Source organism: Falco cherrug (genome assembly GCF_023634085.1).
Source record: "Falco cherrug isolate bFalChe1 chromosome W unlocalized genomic scaffold, bFalChe1.pri SUPER_W_unloc_1, whole genome shotgun sequence".
Taxonomy (NCBI): domain Eukaryota; kingdom Metazoa; phylum Chordata; class Aves; order Falconiformes; family Falconidae; genus Falco; species Falco cherrug.
Window position 1 is genome coordinate 2,300,478 of NW_026599288.1, and position 22,543 is coordinate 2,323,020.

The 22,543-nt window shown below is 41.7% G+C and overlaps 2 protein-coding genes across 3 annotated transcripts in view; one reads left to right on the plus strand and one right to left on the minus strand.

The window, feature by feature from the left end:
- LOC129734836 (sorting nexin-18-like) overlaps positions 1-22,543 on the plus strand; it is a 130,937-nt gene that overhangs the window by 19,213 nt on the left and 89,181 nt on the right. The window contains exons 2-3 of one of the 2 annotated variants that reach the window (XM_055700135.1): positions 12,618-15,019; positions 19,154-21,108. In XM_055700135.1, the coding sequence (XP_055556110.1) occupies positions 13,459-15,019; positions 19,154-19,167 (1,575 nt within the window). In that variant the 5' untranslated portion in view covers positions 12,618-13,458 and the 3' untranslated portion in view covers positions 19,168-21,108. Of the gene's footprint in view, positions 1-10,419; positions 15,020-19,153; positions 21,109-22,543 lie in introns of those variants that run through there. The other variant, XM_055700134.1, reaches the window with a different exon arrangement.
- On the minus strand, positions 339-1,981 carry LOC129734837 (uncharacterized). Its single transcript, XM_055700136.1, is given in 2 exon segments — positions 339-1,009; positions 1,012-1,981. Coding segments are annotated over 2 exon segments (1,590 nt in total). The 5' UTR covers positions 1,931-1,981.

The window sequence follows — 22,543 nt, forward strand, 5'->3', positions numbered from 1 at the left end:
CATCCATTCCTAACAAATTTGTTGGAATGTCTCCAATCACCATTATCCGTACCTTCCTCTCCTGGAAGAGTCAACTTTACTGGGGCAGCTTTCATAACTTCTGTCGACCCTAAGGCATTCAGAACATAAAAACGGTGCTTCAAGGGAAAAACCCCACATCTTTCAGCATCTTCCTCTGTCAGAGCAGAGACCTGTGCACTGGTATCGATGAGAAAGGTCACTGGTGCACGCTTAGGGCCAGCTATAGCTGTGATTAATGTCTCCTCCTTTAGTTTTTATGAGCTGACGGATATAAATCCATCCTCCATTCCCCCGCCCGCTACCAGGGAATGGAGGTTCTAGCTTCCCTGCTCATGGGAAACAGCTTTCTCAGCGGGGGCAGTTGAGGGTGTATCGGGTGATATTTTTTTCCTGCCCTGTGTATGAGAGGGTTGTTTTGGATTATGCCACTTCAAAACTACCTTGCTCAATTTATCAAAGGGTAAGCCATCCATTATATCCCTGGGGACTCCCATTTTAATTCCCAAAAGCCACCACTGTTGTCGAGTCATGGACTGTCCTCCCTTTCCTGTTTTATGGTGCGGATGCTCCTTTCTCAGGACATCAGCGGCAGCTACAGTTTTACTGGTGGGGAGGGGCAAATCCTCAACTTCTATTTGGCAGATTCCCCTCAACTTTTCCTCTGGGATTTTTACAGGACCATATTTCCTACTATAATCTATCAATTCTTGTGCTACTTGCCCCCAGGTCCATATCCTTTTATTACTTGATGCTGAGGTCGTATGGTGGGAAGAAACTGAATCCGGTGTTTCATTTCTCTGGCTTCTAATAAAACCTTCCAGCCTTTCTACAGGGCCCATCGACACGATGGTCCTTTGAAGGCTAACCCCCGTAGGTTTGAGTGACTCTGGAAGTCCCCTTATCAAGGGGGTCATGATTTTGGGATTCACCGGCAGCATCATTAGGGATTCACATCCGGGAATTAATTGTCTTTCATGTATCATTTGTAGCAGGCTGCTTTGTGTACACTTTCTAAAAATTGATCAGCTGTGCCAGTGATTGCCAGGGGATCCTCTCTGTCCAAAGGGTTCAATCCTCCAGCCCAATAAGCAGCTCGCTGGGTTAGGGACCATGGGGCACGTTTATCTCCTGTTGTCAAGAAAACTCTGTGACCCCAATAGCCACCAGCTTCCTTTTCACTTAATTGAATTTGGTCCCCCCCAGTTAGGGATACGCGCCACACGTACTCCGTTTCGGATTCTTTAGGAAGGCGCCCATACTCTCTTTTCAGTTTGGTTAGCTCAGTGGCAGTATATGGTATCTCTTTGGTTGTAATGTGAGGATCATCATCGTCCTCCTTCAGATAAGTATATTCTGTTTTAATTAAGGGTCTCACTTGAGGGTTTTCCACAAAACATTTTCTCGCCTCTTCCAACTCCTTCTGAGGGTATATTGGGTTTATTTGTCAAATACCCTTTTCCTCTACTTCCAGCTCTATTACACTCAGGACTTCAGTGTCTTTAGAGCATTTTGCCTTCAGAGTGGTTTTTAACAAGCGGTTTTCTTCCCTTTCTTTCTCTAATTGTTGTTCTAAGTCATAATTCACTTTTTGCAGAACTTTCACCAAATTTTCAAGGGATTCTATAATTTTGTTTTCATTGCTATGTTTTCTAAGGCGATCTTCGATTGCTGCGACCAGGCTGGCTCCTAAAATGGCACAGACTATAGTTTTGCCCTTACCTGATCTAACTTTAACTTCAGTCTGTAAAGAGGTCACTTGGTCCACTACATTCTGCAAGTTTGCCCAATTATCTTGAGCCCAATCTTCTCTGGGTACAGAGGGTCGAGCCCCATACTTTGCCAGAAATGTGTAAAACATGTCCCGATCTTTCATTAACAAAGGATCTTGTTTATCAGCCTTTTCGGCCATTCTCACTATGAAGGGACCAAACCCACTTTGGGGAGGCTAGACTTAGTTACAAACACACAGCCACTGATGTGTCGCCCTTCTGTTCCCCGAATGATTGAAGAGAACAAAAATCCGCTTTGGGAAGGCAGCTTATAGTTACTACAAGGTTTTCCCTTCACTTTCCCGAGCAGAGCAGACAAATTCTCATTAACACGAGGGCAGCTCCCCCTTTTGGCATTTTCCCCCTTTTGCACTTCTTCTTTTAGTTGGATCCCAACAGACAGAGCCCTCAATTGGAGTTTAGAGTGCTAAGTCCTAGGCCCGTGTGGTATGTGGGAAATTTGAGTCGCCCCCCTTGCTTTCTGGACACCTCTCACCCTGCTGGGTGTAGGGCCAGGTGCGGCTAGAATGAAACGTCTTTCCCCTGTTACAAACCACACACAACCTGCACCCCTCTGTCTCTCAGGATCCTGTCCGTGATGCCAATTTAATGTCATGGTCCACTCAGTGGACTCGTGATGGTTCGTTTACTATGATCTTGAAGTGCAAAAATCAAGACGACCACGCCAAGGGGTTATGCTTCAATCAAACAGCACAATTTTATTGTTTGCCCGTAAAGCGGTGTGCGATAGGTAGAAAGACAGAAAGTGAAGAAAAGACAAAGTAAAAGAAAAGGAAAGAGGATTATAGCTACCACCACGGGTCCAAGGCATCCCTATGGTCCCAGGTCCAAGCAGCGTCCCGCCGGTCCTTCCGATCGTGGTGATCCTTGATGGGGAAGATCTCCTAAAATTCGGTTGCTAAGGAGTCCTCTTTTATGCCGAGCAATACACGTTGCTCCTCCTCTGGCCCATGGAATGTTGCCAGTTTCTGCCTTCTCGAGCAAGGTTATCACGCATGTTCTGGTTTGTTGTTACGACAACAGTTATGACTCATCTTCCAGACAGTTGTTATGCGGCCTTATTGTAGTTGTTCCTTCCAGCGCCGAGTATCAGGGAGCGGCATAGTACTCCTTGTACCATGCAGTTCTCCTTCAGGGTCACTGGGCCTCACTTCCATCTCCAGGTCTCTGTTAGCAATGCTGAGACAATATCAGTCTCTTTAGTCCGACTTTTACAGGAAGGACTTATGGAAATGGCTTATTGGAACTAATTTTAATATGAAGCAGGGGTGGGGTGGATATGTCATGAATATGTATAGGAGTATTTGGAAACCTTATGTATATGCAACATTTGATTGTGTTACCGAAATCTCGGAATGAAGAACTTATCGACACCAATGTGATGTAGATAAGCAGACACTTCTTTATTGACGGCCGGGTGCGTGAGCGAGTCCTCTCACAATCAACGCACACCAGGTCCCAAAATCAGATTCCATATATAGAACTTATTCATACATATTCATTAATTATTCATACATAATCATAACATTTCCCGTAAATCATTTACATACTCTCCTCCTATATCCGATTATGCGCAGTAAAGCTTAGAAAGGTCTAGAAATGGGTCTAGGGTACGATTTGGGTAGGTGGTATATGAGTCGGTGGTCGCGATCTCCCCCTGCCGGAATTACCTTTTGCTAAAGTTCACAGTTTCTTGGCAGGCACCTACAAGCTGTTCCAGTCGACTCTCCCCAGTTCCCATTAATCTCATATTCTGACATTTCAATACACCTCTGCATACAGAAGACTGGTCAAATACAATGGAACCTTTCAACCCTAGAGTTATTACAATAGTTCCAGGCCCTTCTTCTAGCCTTGGTACAAGACGTACAAAAGATTCCATAACGTCTCTTATTGCGTAGATGCAAGTTTCCTATAAATTTTTTTTTCCTTAGCCTTCTATATTTTAATTCTATTAAATGATTTTATAAAATCAATTAATTAATCAAATAAAATCAATCAATTTTAACTTATTAACTAATCGGTAACATTTCCCCCCTTTGAAAGTGTTGAAAATCATTATTTCAATACTTTCACATTATTCGTATATCTTTTGTTTCAACATATTTGGGTAATGGATCATGTCTTGGTGAAATAGTTGGTACTTCTCTCATAATCATACGACTCACTGCAATTCTATTGGTAAACTGTTTCTTCAGACATGCATATACTAGCATGCTCATCAAAAAGACAACTAGTAACAGAAACAAAGTCTTAATTATAGATTGTATCCAAGAGCTCAAATTCCATCCCAGTTTGTTAAAAAATTTCCCAAGCCAATCTTCTGACATATCCTTTTGAATTGTTTCAGTTTCTTTTTCAATTTTTCCCAATAGGTCTAGATCATGTTCCACATCCTGAGTGACATTTGGAATGTGGATGCAACAGTGGTCCAGTTTATCCTTAAGATATCCACACACTCCATGTTCTTTAAGTAGGAGCATATCTAGTGCCATTCTATTTTTTAAAGTCATTCTGGAAGTTGCCTGTAGTTGTATATTCAATTCCTTAAACCCCTTCTTGGTAACGTTTGCCAATTTTTCCACTTGACCAGTTAAATGATAGAGCCATGCTCTGTTTCTATATGAAGCTATAGGATTTAAAAGTGATTCCAGTGCCCAGCCAATTTTCACTCCTGTAGATGGTTCATTCCAAATATCATCATTTATCCCTGATCTCTTTATTCGTTTTAATTCTAGATTCTCTAGAGATCCTTTAAATGGTGATTTCTTCCAAATCGGACACAATGTTGGCATGCCTAATGTGATTTGTTTCACCTTACCATCTAATGGTAGGTGTGTTGTCCAGGTTCCATCACTTAATGCCCAAACTAAATGTCCTGGACTTCGAATAGAAGATTTTCTACAACTAAACAAAGTTCCTCTTCTGACTGTAAAGGCGCTGGTTAAATTGAGAGTATTCTTAAGACCTCGACAAAAACAACCATATTTCAAAGCAGCAGCCAACGGAGGAATTCTTTGAAATACTAAGTCTGCATTACTGCAATCATACACTTTTTCACATTTCCACCATGGCACTATTTTATTTTCCTTCTCTCCCGATGTAGTTGACCTATCATCTACCCAGGGTAATACTGAAAAAAACCTTTCCATCCCAGGTAAAACACCAAGAAGTTCTTGCTATATACTGAAAATGGGAAAATATGGACATAGACCATATAGAGTCCCACCGGTCTACTAACTGGGTGCTCTGGCCAGTTTCGTTACACTTCCATTCCATAACACTTTTGCTCACGTTGATTTTAAATTGTTCATCATAAGAACACCATCCCACAGTCTTAAATCTTCCTATTTCGGTAAAAACATAATTTAACAATTTTTCACAATCCGCCAGACTACCTGGAGTTTTCCACTGTTTTGTAGTGACTTTCACTTGCTCATACCATTGAGTCACTGGCCTCTGTTCACAATAATTGGTTTCATATTTATGTTCCAGGTTAGTCAAATTCATAGTTAAAATTCCCCATGGAATAGATTCACCTACTGCCTTCGGTATTGGCAAACAAGCAGTGATCTGCGTGATGTTTTGTAAATTGGCAAATTCTTTAATCAATCCTACCATCAAATTTTCCTCAGCCATTTGTAATCACAGCCAAAGTTTTCCTTAGGAAAAAAAGCAAATAGTTATACACATCTTGTTTTCCTTTTACATGTATGTTTAGATTTGGTTCTAGAGACTCGTATGGTTTTCCATATAATAATTCATAGGGACTGACTGAGGTTCCACTCTTTGGCTGTACCCTGATTCATAGTAAAGGCCAATAAAAAGTGCCTGAGGCCACTTTAGACTGGTTTCTTGACAAATTTTACTTATTTGTCGTTTCAAAGTTTGATTCATCCTCTCCACTTTTCCACTAAATTGTGGTCTCCAAGATGAATGTAAATCCCAATTAACACCCAATACTTTGCTAACACTTTGGACTACTTCAGCAACAAAGTGTGGACCTCTGTCAGAGGATTTCCAATAGGAACTCCAAATCTCGGAATTATTTCTTGTAATAACCACTTCACAACCTCTTTTTGCTTGTGTGGTGCGACAGGGAAGGGCTTCAGGCCATCCTATAAAAGTATCAACCCTTACCAGGATGTACCGGTACCCATTTTGTCTAGGTAACTCTGAAAAATCTACTTGCCAATAATCTCCAGGTTCTGTACCAGACTTCAGTCTACCCATTTGAACCTTTTTCTTAATCACTGGATTATTTTTCAAACATACTTCACACTTTGCAGTTAACATTTTAGCTATTCCTAACATCTTAACTGATATTACTTGTTTTCGTAAAGATGTTACTAAGGCTTCTGCTCCCCAGTGACATTCTTGATGTCTCATTTGAATTATCTTTCTCATCAAAAGAGGTGGAATTACTACTTGCCCGTTAGGAGTTACCCACCATCCCACTAAGCTTTTCTTAGCATTTAATAACTGACCCAATTTGTCATCTTCCTCTGAATATCCCTGTTTTTCCCTAGGAAGGGTTACTGTTTTAGAAGGAATGATTGCCATTTGCAATGCTTGTTTCTTTGCTACCTTTTTTGCTGTTCTATCAGCTAAATTATTCCCAGCTATTATTTTTGTATTCCCAATCTGGTGTGCCTTACAGTGCATGATTGCTACTTGATCTGGCTTTTGAACTGCTTGCAATAATTGTAAAATTTCTGTTTGATGCTTAATGTTTAATCCTTGAGAGGACAATAACCCCCTCTCTTTCCACAAAGCTCCATGGACATGCACTACCCCAAAGGCATATTTCGAATCAGTCCAGATATTTACTCTCTTGTCTTTGCTTATCTCTAAGGCTCGAATTAAAGCGATGAGTTCCGCCTTTTGGGCTGATGTGGTACTCGCCAATGCTCCTGCTTCTATAACTGTAGTCTCTGTTGTTACCGCATATCCGGCGTATCGGACTCCTTGTTCCGTAAAGCTGCTTCCATCAGTATACAGTTCCCAGTCTGGTCGCTCCAATGGCACATCCTTCAGATCTTCACGACTGGAATAAACATACTCGATGGTAGCCAAGCAGTCATGTTCCAGTCGTCCTTCTTCCTGTATGGAACTTAAAAACACTGCAGGATTTACCAGGTCAGTTGTCTTTAGAATCACATCATCTTGTTCAGTCAATACCACCTGGTATTTCATCATTCGGCTGGGGGACAGCCAGTGTCCCCCCTTCTGTTCTAGGACAGTTATCAGCATGTGTGGAACATAGACTGTTATTGTTCTTCCCAAAGTCAATTTCCGAGCTTCTTGTATGAGCATCACTATTGCGGTCGCTGCTCAAAGGCAGTTTGGCCACCCTTTACTCACTGTGTCCAGTTGTTTAGAGAAATATCCGACTGGTTGTTTCCAGCTTCCTATCCTCTGGGTTAACACGCCCAGTGCAAGGTGCTGTCTTTCATGCACAAACAGCTGGAAATCTTTGGTTAGATCCGGCAGTCCCAAGGCAGGTGCAGACATTAAGGCACGTTTCAACTCTATAAAAGCCTTTTGTTGTTGTGGGCCCTATACAAAGGGAGAGTTCCTTTGGGCCTCATACAGCAGTTTAGCTATTAGCCCATAGTTCATGATCCAAAGGCGACACCACCCAGTCATTCCCAAAAATGCTCTGAGTTCATGAATATTTCTCGGCTCAGGTATACTACAAATAGCTTCTTTGCGATTTTTTCCTAATTGCCGTTGTCCTTTTAAATCTCAAAGCCGAGATATATCACAGTCTGGCAGGCTATTTGGGCTTTCTTCCTGGATACCTTATACCCATTTAGTCCCAGGAAATTCAAAAGGTCAATAGTCACCTGTATACAAATAAATCTTTCTTCTATAGCAATCAATATATCATCCACATATTGTAAAAATAAATGCCCAGATCTTGGTTTGTCCTGTTTCCAGATTTCAAATTCCTTTGCTAAATGATTTCCAAAAATAGTTGGACTGTTTTTAAATCCTTGGGGTAATCTAGTCCATGTCAGCTGCATCTTTTGCCTGGTTTGAGGATTTTCCCATTCAAAAGCAAACAGTTTTCTGCTTCCCTTTTCCAAAGGTATACAAAAGAAAGCATCTTTTAAGTCAAGCACTGTAAACCACTGATAATTCTCCCTCAATGCTGTTAACAGTGTATAAGGGTTTGCTACTACAGGATAAATATCCTTAACTATTTGATTTACTGCTCTCAAGTTTTGTACCAGTCTATATTCACCCGAAGGTTTTCTGACTGGTAAAATAGGAGTATTATACTCAGATTCACATTCTTCCAAAATTTTATACTCCCAAAATTTATCAATCAATTTCTTCAATTCCTGTCTCACTTCTGGTTTGATTGAATATTGTTTAATTCTCACTGTTCCTGTGCCTTCCTTCAAATCTATTTTAACAGGTTCTGCTAGTTTCAATTTACCAGGAATATCTGTTTCCCATACAGTAGGGATCACTGCCAAATCCACCTCCGGTGGAATTTCTTGTTCCTTTACCTTTTCTTGTATCATCAGGATTTCTCCCGTTTTTGACGCAGGTATTTTCAAGAAAAGTTCTCCTTCGTCAAAAACAATCTGTGCATTTAATTTAGATAACAAATCTCTTCCTAGGAAGGGTACCGGACATTCTGGTACATACAAAAATTCATGTGTAATTATTTTATTTCCAAATTTCAAATCCAGGGGTTGCAGGAATGGCCTGTTTTTGTTCCAGTTTTTCCTTTACAGGTTTTTAATAAAAAAATGTCGCTCCTGTATCCACTCCCAACCTCACAATTTAAACAACATTTTTTTTTTCCACTTTCTTATTATCAGAAGTTATAGCTATTACCAAATTATCTCTAATAGTTAGCTTACATTCATCCTGCCAATCCTTTCTTTGTCTTAAATAAAAAAACCAAATCCACATTTGGCATTTTATTCCATTTCCCTTCTCTTTTACAATACAGCATTAACTGCAAAATAGTGTTATAATTCAGTGTCCCATTCGTGGGCCACTTTTCCTGATCTTCTAATATATATATAGTGGCCACCAATTAGTACAATATTCAATCATCTGGCTCTTTGGCAAATCCTCATATAAATCCCCCCAATGCGCCAGTAAACATCCCAATGGAGAATTTTTCGGGATTTTATCATTTAACACAAGATTACCCAAGCTTTTACTTTTAAACAACCGAGTTAACTTAGTTGCCATGGTGTAATTACCCACAGTACAATACACAATTATTCAACTCTATCACTCCGATCCGCGGATCCACACTCCACAGTCTCACTCTTACAGCCACGCTCACACTTTCCCACAGTTACTTTAAACAAACATATAACACAATATTATACCTCTTAATTTTCTTCTCAATACACAAACTCACAAAACAACACAGAACACCAAAAACTTCTTCTAACTTCTTGTTAGAGGCACTACCTTAGAGAACTTAGGACCAGATGGCCTTTTTAAAGATGACAAATCCAAGGACTTAGCATTTAGTACATCCATCATGTTAGCAATAGGGTCCTTGGACATTTCCAAACTTATAGATAAACATAAGTACATCATCCTTTAGGTAAGTGGGGGATCGCTCCACCAAAGTCATGCACACCGAGGGGACTTTTCAGTCCCCCCTTTATACAGGCTACTCATACCTATTCATTAGTTTTCCAAGAAATTGTTTACATATTCATTACAATTCTGAGAATCCATTTACATATCTCGTGCCTGCACAATGTCCTTGAGGAGTTGTCTCTGCACAGACTCTATTCCTTAGCGGCCATGTTTAAAGTCTTCATCTTTGCCACATTGCATGTACGACATGAATCCATGACAAAATGTCCCTTCTAAAGATAACCAACTAAAGGACTTAACAGTCTGTACATCCATCATGTGGCAATAAGGGTCCTTGGACATTTTCGACTTCTAACTAACCTAAAGGATGACGCACCTATGTTAAGTGTTACAGCATACACTATTCAATTTCTAGTACTGATCACCTCATGTGAAAAAGACTATTTCAGAGAAAACAACAATAATATGATCAAGGGTGTTGAAAAGTAAGACAAATAGGGACTGAAAAGTTTGGAAAAGGTGTTGAATCAGATACAGTAAAATGTATGTGAAACAATAAATGGTACAGAAAAGGCAGATCAGGAACTAATTTTCCTGTATTTTAACCTGTGATTCATGTGAGTGTGCAAGACTGCCCCGATCAAATCACGATTAATGTATTCCTTCCAACGTGACTCCTAACAAAACCCTGATCATTTATCTTGATTTGCAGTAGTCAGAATTTGGGATGAAATCTAAGACAGGTTAAATTGATCCACATCTACCTCCTGTTGGGGTTTTAGTCCTTACTCTAAGTTGGCCACATGGGTGGAAGGCAGCATGCTGGATCAGGTACCACAGGAATCCCTGCATTTGGCAGAAGAGAACCCCATTTGCATTGAAGGCAGACACTGACAGTGTTACTGAAATCTCAGAATGAAGAACTGATCGACACCAATGTGATGTAGATAAGCAGACACTTCTTTATTAACGGCCGGGTGCGTGAGCGAGTCCTCTCACTATCAATGCACGCCAGGTCTCAAAAATCAGACACCATATATAAAACTCATTCATACATATTCATTAAGTATTCATGCATAACCATGATATTTCCCGTAAATCATTAACATATTCTCCTCCTATATCCGATTCTGCGCAGTAGTGCTTAGAAAAGTCTAGAAATGGGTCTGGGGTACGATTTGGGTAGGTGGTACATGAGTCAGTGGTCGCGATCTCCCCCTGCCGGAATTACCTTTTACTAAAGTTCACGGTTTCTTGGCAGGTAACTACAAGCTGTTCCAGTCAACTGTCCCCAGTTTCCATTAATCTCATATTCTGACATTTCAATACACTTCTACATACAGAAGACTGGTCAAATACAAAGAAACCTTTCAAACCCTAAATTTATTACTTAAGTTTTACCAATGGTTCTAGCCCCTTCTTCTAGTCTTGGTACAGGATGTACAGAAGACAGTTGCACAGTAAAAGCTGCTATGAGATAAGTTTCATTAAAAATATTTCTTATCCTTCTATTTTTCAATTTTATAAAATGATTTTATAAAATCAATTAATACAGTCAATCTTAACTTATTAACAAATTGATAACAATGATACACTGATGGTGCAACTGGCTGCAGCAGCAGCAAGCTGACAACCACTAGCCTTGACAGAATAAGAGCTTTGGCATTTCTATGGATGCTGATAAATGCTAATGAAGGGCTTGAAGAGCACTTTAGAGCCCACTGGGGGGTTAATCGTGACCAGGCCAGGTCAGGGTGCTTCCACTAGTACCAAATGAGCTGTCAGGAAAACCCAGAAGCCTTGATACAATATTGTTTGCATTCAAGGTCTTCAGCTCTGCCATCCTGAGCAGCTGCTAGCTCTCTGGAGGAGACTGATGCTTCTTGCTTTATCACTGATGGGGATATTTGGTATTGCTCTCCATAAACTTGCTGCTGCAAACTTAGTGTTTGGGTTTGGAGACAATAGCACAGATGATGCAACGTGAATGTGTTCAACTGGGCTGGCCACCGAGGAGCTGGTTGTGTGGTGAGCTATGTGGTTCTTTGGGCACTATTGGTATCAGCTAATTAAAACAGACTACCAGAGTTAAACAGTGAAGGAATTCAGGGCTAACATGCTAGACTGGGGTGAGCTGATATATTCAAAAAACATTAAGTACACAGTCCAAGCAACAGTAATAGAAAAGCACTGTGATAATATATGCACTAACATTGGAAAAATGAAGGTCAGAAGAAAGAAGCGAACAAAACCAAAACCCAGGTATTGAACACTAAAACCAGCAATAAAAGCAAGCAGTGGATCTTGTAGGATTCCAGTGAATTGCCCCCAGATGAAGACAAATTATTTGACACCAAGACCTTTGAGAAGTAACATACACTTTGAACTATGTAAGGGAAATAAACAATAACCATGTATATGGTAGGATGTTGATGGGAAAACATGAAGAACTGGGGGGCCAAACAGAAAGTCTCCTCTACATAACTCCTTTCCTAGCAGGGGCAAGAAAGCTCACCACAACATGATGAAGGCAGCATTTACACCCATGAGAAAGACAGCAGGCAGAAAAAAGTTTGTAGCTAGTGCATGCCACACAAACTTTAGTTCAAATTGTTTATTAACAGGTAGAAATCTTGAGAGAAACTTGTATTCAGGGTTCCAAAGACCCATCATTAATGGGATGGGATCCATGTGATCAGACAACACAGGACCAGGTGCCACAAGAGCTATAAGGGGAAATGATCAGGACAGGATAAAAAAAAAAGCACAGGAACAGGATTAAGGCTGTTCTACAGAAAACCAACATGAGCAGCACAAGCACATTTTTCAAGAGGGATAAAAATACACATTATCTACAACTAAAACACACGCTTTCCTAATTCTAACCCCGTCACAGCACTCTCCAAACTATCATGCTGCAAGAAGGTCTTTTACCATCTCATACCAGCACATTCTTCATATAGTCCCTCTGCTGCCTTCTCCTCACCTCATCCAGGACACATTTTCTCTCCCTTCTCTCTGCTTCTTCCTCCCTCTTCTCCTTGGCTTCGCTGCCTCTTCATTGGCTCTCAACCACTTAACTTAACCAGCCACACCTGCCCATTATCTAAATCAGCCTACCCACTGCCCCTGAAGCCAACCCACAGTTTTATATTATCAATGCTAATTAGCCCAGCTTCATTCCACTACATAACCTTACTTTTCTTGCTTATTTATAAGAACCAGCTGGAGGAGGACTACCAGAAACAGCGTAACTTTCCCATAGCATCTGTGTAATACACCTACTGCAGAAAAGTTCAAGAACAAGATGGCATAAATTCTTCCTTCTCACAACATGGAAACCCTGAAAAGAAAACAAAGCATCTCAGAAGACGTACAAGCTTCTTTATCAAACCTGGAGAAGTGCTGAAACATCTTTGAGGGGGGTCAGAAGTAATCATCATAAGTTTGAGTCAGGGAAATGTGTAGATTTATGAAAATGTAATCAACAGATTTAAAGAGGCTGAATTTGCAAGTATTATAACCTGTAAAAATTGGTATAAAACACTCAAAACACAGCAGTTTGGAAACGCTACCAGATTATAACCGTGTTATTGTTCTGTCCGCGAGGCCGAGGTGCTTTTCTCGGATGAGGGCAGACCGCGGAGTGGAGAGTGAGCACAGCCGGGATTTGGCGCCCACCCTACGGCCGGTCGCACGTCAGAGGGCGGGCCGGGAAGGGGCGGGCCAGGTCTATCGGTGGGGGTGGCCGCTCTGCGTTCGGCTCTTCCGTCTTGCTTTTCGGCTCGGGATTAGCGAAACTGGTAATGTGGGACGGTCGCCGGCCCGGCCCCCGCGCCCTGCCTCGCCTGGCGGGTTGAAGCCGGGACTCGGAACCGGCCGCGCTAGTAGCACAACGGAGCCGGGTGAGCCAGCTGGCGCAGCGTCCCCGCCGGCGGGACGCGGAGGCAAAGGGCAAGCCGCAGCGCTCTTCTGCCGCAACCCCGCCGGCGCAGTGCGGTGAGGGGTGGCGGCACCGCGGCGGCGGGGCGCTCCCGGGGGGCGGTTGGGCGGTGGGGCTATGGCGCTGCGGGCCCGGGCGCTGTATGACTTCAGGTCGGAGAACCCGGGGGAGATCTCGCTGCGGGAGCACGAGGTGCTGAGCCTCTGCAGCGAGCAGGACATCGAAGGTTGGCTGGAGGGTGTCAACAGCCGCGGCGACCGCGGCCTCTTCCCGGCTTCCTACGTGCAGGTAATCCGCGCCCACGCCGCCGAGCCGCCGCCGCCTGCCCGCTACGTCAACCTCCCTGCAGACAGCTTCGATCCGCTGCTGCCCCACGCGGTCTTCAAGCCGGCGACACCGCAGCCCCCGCCGGAGGCAGTGCCCGGGCCCTTCTCACTGCCCCCCGACGACGACGGGTACCCCTTTCCGCCCACGCCCTACGGCGGGTCCTACCACCCCAGCCAGGGCAGCGATGACGACTGGGACGATGACTGGGATGAAAGCTCCACGATGGCTGATGAGCTGGGTACCTTGCGGAGCTCCCACCCAGACTACAAGGAGACGGGCAGTCAGACCTCTGGCCACTACTGCCTGTCCACGCAGTCTGAGCTGTCCCTGAGCTCCCGCGGTGGCTACCTAGCAGGCCACCCACACCCGCCTGGCAGCAGCGCCAAGAGCTCAGCCACGGTCAGCCGCAACCTCAACCGCTTCTCCAGTTTTGTCAAGTCCGGTGGGGAGGCTTTCGTGCTGGGTGAGGCATCAGGCTTCGTGAAGGATGGGGACAAGCTGTGTGTGGTGTTTGGCCCCCAGGGCCCTGAGTGGCAGGAGAACCCCTACCCCTTCCACTGCTCCATTGAGGACCCCACCAAGCAGACCAAGTTCAAGGGTATGAAGAGCTACATTGCCTACAAGCTAGTGCCCAGCCACACTGGGCAACAGGTACACCGCCGCTACAAGCACTTTGACTGGCTCTACGGGCGCTTGGCTGAGAAGTTCCCTGTCATCTCTGTGCCCCACTTGCCGGAGAAGCAGGCCGCTGGTCGCTTTGAGGAGGACTTCATTTCCAAACGTCGCAAAGGCCTGGCCTGGTGGATGGACCACATGTGCAGCCACCCTGTGCTGGCTCAGTGTGATGCCTTCCAGCACTTCCTCACCTGTCCCAGCACGGATGAGAAGGCCTGGAAACAAGGCAAGCGCAGGGCTGAGAAAGATGAGATGGTGGGTGCCAACTTTTTCTTGACCATCAGTGTCCCCACGGGCCCTGGGGCCAGCCTGGACTTGCAGGAGGTGGAAAGTCAGGTGGATGGCTTCAAAGCCTTCACGAAGAAGATGGACGAGAGCACCCTGCAGCTTAATCACACGGCCAACGAGTTTGCCCGCAAGCAAGTCACTGGTTTCAAGAAGGAATACCTGAAGATGGGGCACTCTTTTAAGTGCCTCAGTCAGGCATTTGAGCTGGACCAACAGGCCTTTTCAGATGGCCTCAACCAAGCCATAGCCTTCACTGCAGAAGCCTATGATGCCATCGGGGGCCTCTTTGCAGATCAGCCCCGGCAGGACTTAGATGCTGTGATGGATTTGTTAGCGCTGTATCAGGGGCATTTGGCCAACTTTCCAGACATCATCCACATCCAGAAAGGTAACACCCTTACACGTTTTCCAAAACTGAAGTTTTATGTATCAGTGGTATGCGCACAGATATAGAGACAAAGGGCTAAATTTGCTCTGCATATGGCTTGCTGGCCTTGGGTTAAATTTTTCAGTGTTTACTCAGTGTTGCTAAAAATACAAAAAACTCATTAGTGACAATTTTATTTCTGTGCCAAAGGTCTAGTCAGGGGTCCTCAAACTTTTTAAATGGGGGGCCGGCGCGCGGATGAAGTGGCAGGCAGTCATCTGCGGCTGCTTGGTTTCCCCCCCCAACCCCGGGCGGGGGGGTTCTGTAAATACCGGGGACCGGATTGAGAACCCTGGGGGGGACGTATCCGGCCCGCGGGCCGTAGTTTGAGGACCCCTGGTCTAGATGATGTTGGGAATTTTATTGGTCAGAGGTTACTGTGTTTGGCTGTGTATCTCTGAAAGAAACCACATCTGCTTATACTGCTGATACATTAAAGATTAATGGTCTTGTTTACAAACTCTGGAGATCAAGTGGTATGAAAACATCTATTACTCTTTGATGTATGTTAGGTACCTTAAATCTCTGATCTAGTAGATAATAAATATGAAGTAATCTGAAGATGGAGATATCAATTGACCACCTTGTTTGAGGTGTGCGTGGTAGTGTGTGCATTTTGCAGTGTCACAGTCAGATGAGATGTTTAAAGCTGCTGGGGTTTGTTAGTTCAGCCATGCATTAAATTCTCTTAGTGCCTTTGTAAGGATGGTCTGCCGCAATGTTTTTAGGTGGAGTTGTTATTCTTTGCCCTTATTATCATAAAAAGATGTTGCTCACCTGTTATCCTTTCATCATCTTTCTAGCTGAAACATGCTTCTGGGGTTCAGGTTGCTGTTTGTATGTTTGTGATCCGTCGGAGAGAAAGAAACTCCAAAAATGAAAAACTCATCTTCTGTATAACTAGTGACACTTGTTCAGATAAATAGAAGTTTGTAGCACTGTATATTTGGAGATGATTTCCCAGCTGTGAAGTTAATACTATTCATATAATCTTTACCACTGTGAGAAGACTAGCCCGTTATTCATTCTTTTTGCTGTTATATATGATCAGGGATGTGTGGGGATTAGAGCTGTAAAAGAAACCAAGAAAACATCACATGCATGAAAACAATGCATGAGCTTTTTTTTAATTGAAAATTATTTTGGAGATTAATAAGTAGTGTTCTGCACCCCAAGAGGCAGAGCTTGAATTGTCACCCATGGTGAATCAGTCTTTTGTGCCCTTATGTGATATTTCCAGGGCTTTTGCATCTGGAACAGTACCTTGAGTTTTACGATAAAAGAGTTGGAAGAGTTTTTTTCAACAGGTCAAAAAGGCAGGCTTTTGGGAGGTATGCATTATTGCTGGGGAAAACTGAGGAAGCAGAATTGGTACAAAGTGCACAATTTGTTATTTTAAAAAGTAAGCTTTTCATTAAAATTGCTTGCATCAAAGTCAGATTTGCATTCTTTTGTCAAATCTTAAAAATTGTGAGTGGAAACCTAAACAATCAATAATATTTTTAAGAGAAAAGGTAAGTGTGCAATCTAACCTTAGAGGAATTGTTCTGTTAGCTGCTGTGGCATTGTGTTCTGATAACAACTTTATTTTAAATTTGGAGAGAAGGATGACCTTGATAATGCCTCATGTTTGGGAGCAAAGGATTTTAAAGTGAGTTGTCAACTAATAATAGGAATATTGGTAAGCTTCTGGAAAAAAACAAAGGGAAAGATTTTTTTATTAGGTAGAATAAAACATGATATATACTATTTAAATACTGTATCCTCAAGCTTTAAGAATATATGGAGTTCTTTGTAATATTTTTGGAGACTTGACTTTGAGGAGAGGATTGGGGATAAGATACATGCTTGACTCAACCCATAGTTCCTTCAATTTGCGTGTCTGTTTCCTTTATAGTTCTGTTTAAATTTGCACTTATTGGTTAGGTTTACCATGCTGAACCAGGGAAAGCTCATCTAAATGAGTTTCCACTAGAGTGGTTCACGTAGAGCTGATTTTGTGCCAGAACACTGCCCTGGAACTAGCTGGAGAAATGTACAGCTGGTCTGCATGCAGGTGTTAATGCTCTAGCACCTCTGGGCTAACACTGCTTTCATCACAATATTGTCCCTGGTACATACTTGCCATCAGAAAATGGCATGGGCTTGAGAGATTGGTCTCTTGAGTGTCCATGTTTATCATAGGAATAGGGTTATTGGCCAGGTTACGTGTTTGTTGTTCCCTTTACAAAACAGGCAAACTGGAAGAAAACTGAGAGGAAGATGGTTTTTACCCCCAGTTTATTGCTGTTTTATTACTTTTAAGGGTTACTTGTAACAAGGTATAACTTTTCAGTTCCAAATTGTAAACTTCAGATGAAAATACGAACAGTTTGGTGTTCTTACAACATAAGAGCTTTCTTTTAAATTTACTAACTGGGATAGTTGTCAGTATTTGAGAATTATTGTCTGTATAGACCAAACAAAAATCAGTTGGTGATAATAGATCATATGAAAAATAGAGCTGACATGTCTTTCTTTCAGTGTTTTATTTTTCAATGTGCAGCTGCTTTGTGCAGTAAAATAACCCCAAAGTGCCCTTAGAAATGGTAGAAACAGCAGGATGATTGACATGTTGATTACATGACCATGACTTTAAAAAGATGAACTCTGAAGTTAGGGGTACAACTCCATTTTTCTTCAACATAGTACAAATGTATTGTCCACTTGGGATAAAAACCAAAGCCTTTTCTAGATTCCATTTCTATATTACCCTAGACCTGAGAAGGACCAAAAATTTAAGGCTGTGTTTTGCTGATTGACTGAATACCAAGCAAAAATGAATTCCAAATCAAATATAAGAATAAATGTAGTTTATTATAGTACATTATAATAAAGTAAAAATAGCATGCAATATGATAAAAGGAAACAGTACTAGTTATTATGCACATTATGATAAAAGAGCAATAGGAGCAAAGCATCAGATCATTACTGCAAAGTGTTACAGAGACTAAGAAAAGAAACATCATCCAGGCCCACACTTTGGCTGAGAAGCCCCGTTGCAGCCAGCGCCAGGAGTCTCTCTGTAACAGGGAAAATTCCTATGCAGTGCCTCCACCCGTAGGTGAGGCTTCTGGCCCAGTCCTGGAGCTTGCCTGCCTTTATACTCGGTGAAAAACAAAAATAGTTTACACACCTAGTGTATGTAAACTTTTAAGTTTAGGCTAAGTGCAGGTGTGCACTGTTTCATGATTCATAAGGTTCACACAGGGATGTTGGCCAGATACCTGAGTGTGGTAGAGTTACTGTCATGACACAGCTGCACACAATATTGTCTGGATCTTCCTGCTCATATCTTGCTTGTTCAGGGGGCTCAAGACAAACACCACCTGCTCATTAAGGTTGTACTTGAGCTCCCTGAGCTCCCTGTCCAAATTAAGCAATCCCTAATTAAAGACAAAGACTTTCATAAGCAGTAATCGATTAAATAAATTTTCACCACAGGTTGCTATGCCCAAAACATACCCATATCTATGGATAGAATATTAGACTGCCTTGTCCTGTTACAATTTTGCTCTACTGCAGATAGTTGAACAGCTGCTTAATGTGATTTGGAAGTGTGGTTTCTGGTATGGACTGAGAAGTCTGCATGTCTGGGGTTTTTGAATCATTTCTGCAACTTTTCTTCTGCAAAAAGAAGGCCAGAGAATCTCTGAGCCAGAATTAATTTTTTTTTTCTGTTTTGGCTTTATCTTTTCCCCTAGAATTATGAACCAAAGCCATGTAAGCCCCACTATTGCTTTTTCTGCATATCAGCAGGAAAATGTGTTAACCATTCTGCTTTTAATTGCTCTGGGGTCCAGGTCTTTCTACATTCTGTGTTGAGGACATCATACATGATCTGAAGTATACAGAAAGGGATTGTAATTTTGGTCACTTTTGTTAAATGTGAACCAATGTGTGGCATATTGATGCACGGACTCTGAGAGCGGATTGAAGACTCGAAGACACTTTTTAAAATCAAGCAAGCCTTTTATAGCTTTACAGCAGGCTGACGTATCAGCCTGTAACTATGCTCAGTAATTTTCCACTCTTGGCTCTTTTTTTCTATTGCAGACACAGCAACTTAGCAAGTCCCTTTATCTACAAGGCCACATACTCTGCAGACAACTCCAACTCCGTATCTTAGTTTCTCTTCTTGCTCCCATGGCTTCCTTCCAACAAGCATAACTGTGTCTCTCTCCCAAGGTTGGTTTTCGCTCACTGACGCCGTCGAGCTAGCTTGAGACATACCCACACCAATGGACTGTGGGAATATGTTCATATGTTCAAACTGCTTATTATCTTACTAATATTGTAAGTATTTTATGAAATGGCAATAACTTCAATAGGAGATTTTAAAAGATTCCTCTCCTTCATCATGTGTACTCAGTGTTTAAGGAATTTTCTGTGAGGGAGGGAAGAGTTGAAGTTCCTGCTCCAGAAGAGATGGAGGAAGGATTTGAACTCCCACATGTCAGTTGAGGATAAACTTCTGGTTTAGTAGACTTGAAAACTAAGCTGCACTTTTGTAATAGCTTTTGCAGAACTGGTATGTCTTTCAAGAAATAGTAGTTTCAGTTGCTTTAATTTTGAGAAGAAAAGCAGCCTCCCATCTTCATTTGTAATGGATAATGCCACCTTTTCTGTGTTTTTAAGGTCTACTTGTGGAAATTCCCTAGGCATTCTTGGCAAAATAATTCCTAAATATTAATTGCTAGAGCTTCACTCAATTGATGAGTTCTTCTGACTTACATAATCTTTAACATAAATGCTCACTGCAGGCCCATGCAAGTTCTGGTTCAGAAAATTTATGCGCATGTGAGAATTTGCGACAGTGTATGCTAGTACTGTAGCTCATGCTGGTCTGGCTATCTTGTCTTGGTATTTGCTTAGTGAGAGTAGAGAAGTTATGGTATTTGGGGTTTCTTTCATTCAGGTTTGTTTGAGGAATTACTATAATGGGCCTCTTGTGATTCCTGAAAGTGTAAGAAATACTAACTTGCTGTTTCATCTCTGCTTTCCAGATTTCTCTTAACATTACGATGTTAATGCTTGATAAACTTTTGGTTATGATTTTTGCAAAACAGATTTGAGAAAGTGGCCTAAATGTTTTCTGATATGTAGGTGGCAATTACATTTCCTCTGCATGCCAAGATTTAAAAGAATTATTTAAAAAAATATCTGAATGACCCTTTTGCTTCTTGATCAACCATTTATGAAAAATAAGGCAAATGGTTTTATTTACCTGAAGCAAACTTTATTCTAGAAATGTTTAAAGAATGTACTGGGAGTGTTTTTAGAATATTTTTCAAAATAATAGGCAAAAAAACATTCCAGAGCTGGAAATGCATCAAAATTTAAAGCATTGAAAAATCCCAAACAGCATTGAACCATGGAGCTCTCTATAACGTTTCCAGCAAATTATTTTTGGGGGGAAGGGAGGAAGGATATGTGTGCTCATTAATAAATCAGACTGGTCAGAATTCACACCTAAATTTTTATATCACAATTTAAAATCAGTGTTCTTATCTCTTGCTTGTTGCTTTCTAGCCTCTTAAATTTGTTGTGCAGACATTTTTTTTCTGTCCCTGTTTTTCCTTTATCCACCTTTTTTTTCCCCTCCTTTTCTCTCCATCCTTCAGATACATACACTTTGTATGGGGTTCGACTCAGGTAACTTTACTTCCTAAGAGCTAGGCATGTAATCCTAGCCAGATGACCTTCACAACAGTAAAAAGAGATGGGTACCTATATTTCATCTGTTCAAGGACTTTGATGAAAAAGGATGGATTGCTCTAGGACAACTGTTGTATATCTTGCCCTCTCAGTTTCCCCATTGCTGTTACAGCAATGATGTAGTGGTGTTTGCTTGCTGCTGAATGACCCAATATTACCTCCCAGTAACCTGAAGGAAACAGACTTTTAGATGGCTAATACATGAAAGAATCTAGACATTGTATAAAATTATAGCTTCCTTGGTGTGTGTAAATTACACAGATGACAACAATGAGCAAGACTAAAATTGAGCAATGGCCTTACTTGAAGATTAAACGGGGGGGGGGGGGGGGGGCGGAATTGACTTCTATGTCCTCTCTACCTAAAAGATTAATTGGTCTTCTTAAATATGTTTGGTTTTTCTCTTTTCCTCTCCCTCCCCCATCTCTTCTTACTTTACCTTTCTAAAGGAGCAAGATTCATGCAGTCATGATTTGTTTCCCTTTCCTGTTACCTTTTGGAACCCGTTAGCCTGATATCATACAAATTCAATGATGGAGAGATGTTTCATAGCCGATAAAATCCCAGTGATTTTTTTTTTAAAACAGCTGGTAGCAGAGGAAGAGTATAATTGTTCCTCCCATGGGAAAGATTGTGTGCATTACTGCACACAAGAAAGTCTATCCAGACTGCCCATTTCATCCCAACAGGCTGGAGAAGTTTGATCACAGCTCACACACATAGATTTGACCAAAGGCATTGTCAGCTCTTATACTCTTACAGGTACTTGCTCACCACAAGGATTAAGGCCCTGTCTACTGGGAAAACCTTGTGGACAGCTACGGAGTAGCAGGACAGTGTAGATATTGAAGAAGTAAAAATTATTTTGTAGAAAGAGGAAGTAATTTTATTTCAAAGACTATGTAATACCTTTTCAGCTTGAAGCTTATGAAGAATCTAGATGGTGAGGTAGTTCTCGCAGCTGAGAGAACTCCAGGTTTTGCTAAAAGGACTTCTATCTAAACAGGGAAAACAAGAGTTGGTAGACTGAAAACAGACAGTAGTTCTCAGAGCTCTTCCAAGTCTTTGTAAGCACATTATTAAAAACAAACAAGCTAGCTGATTTTTTTATTTTGCAAGTCACCTCTGAAACAAACAAGGACATGTTTCAGCCTTTCCAGCATCTTTCCATGACTTCATTTGAACAGTTAAAATGCCAAGTTAATGTGTGCAGACTGTATAAACTCATCCAGCTGGTACCTTACTTATTTTAAATTGCCTTGTTCAAATAACACAGAATTTGAAATTCTAATTGAAAAAAATGAAATCACGTTTGGCTTAGCCCCCAAAACATTAGTTTTATCAGCAGACTAGAGCAAACAAATGGCAAATGCTTTCTACACAATCTTGTTTATATCTTTCATGAAGGCCATGAGAATTTAAATTAAAAATAATTTTTAAAAACACATCAGCTAGTGAAAAGCGTATTTTTGAGTGGATGTCTCATGAAATCGATAACAATAAATACATTTAAACAATCTGTTCAAGTCTTGTCAGTGATCTTATAGCAAAGCAAGGAGAAGAGATGGTTTCAGCCTTTGTTTTAGGTAGGTACACCTCACAGGTGGACAACTTCCATAATCATGATGAACTGAACTGCCCTCTTTATGCCTACATGCGATTCTTTCATAACAATATGAAAAGCAGATTCATGCTACATTGCATTTTTGTCTCGTGGTAAAAAGCAAT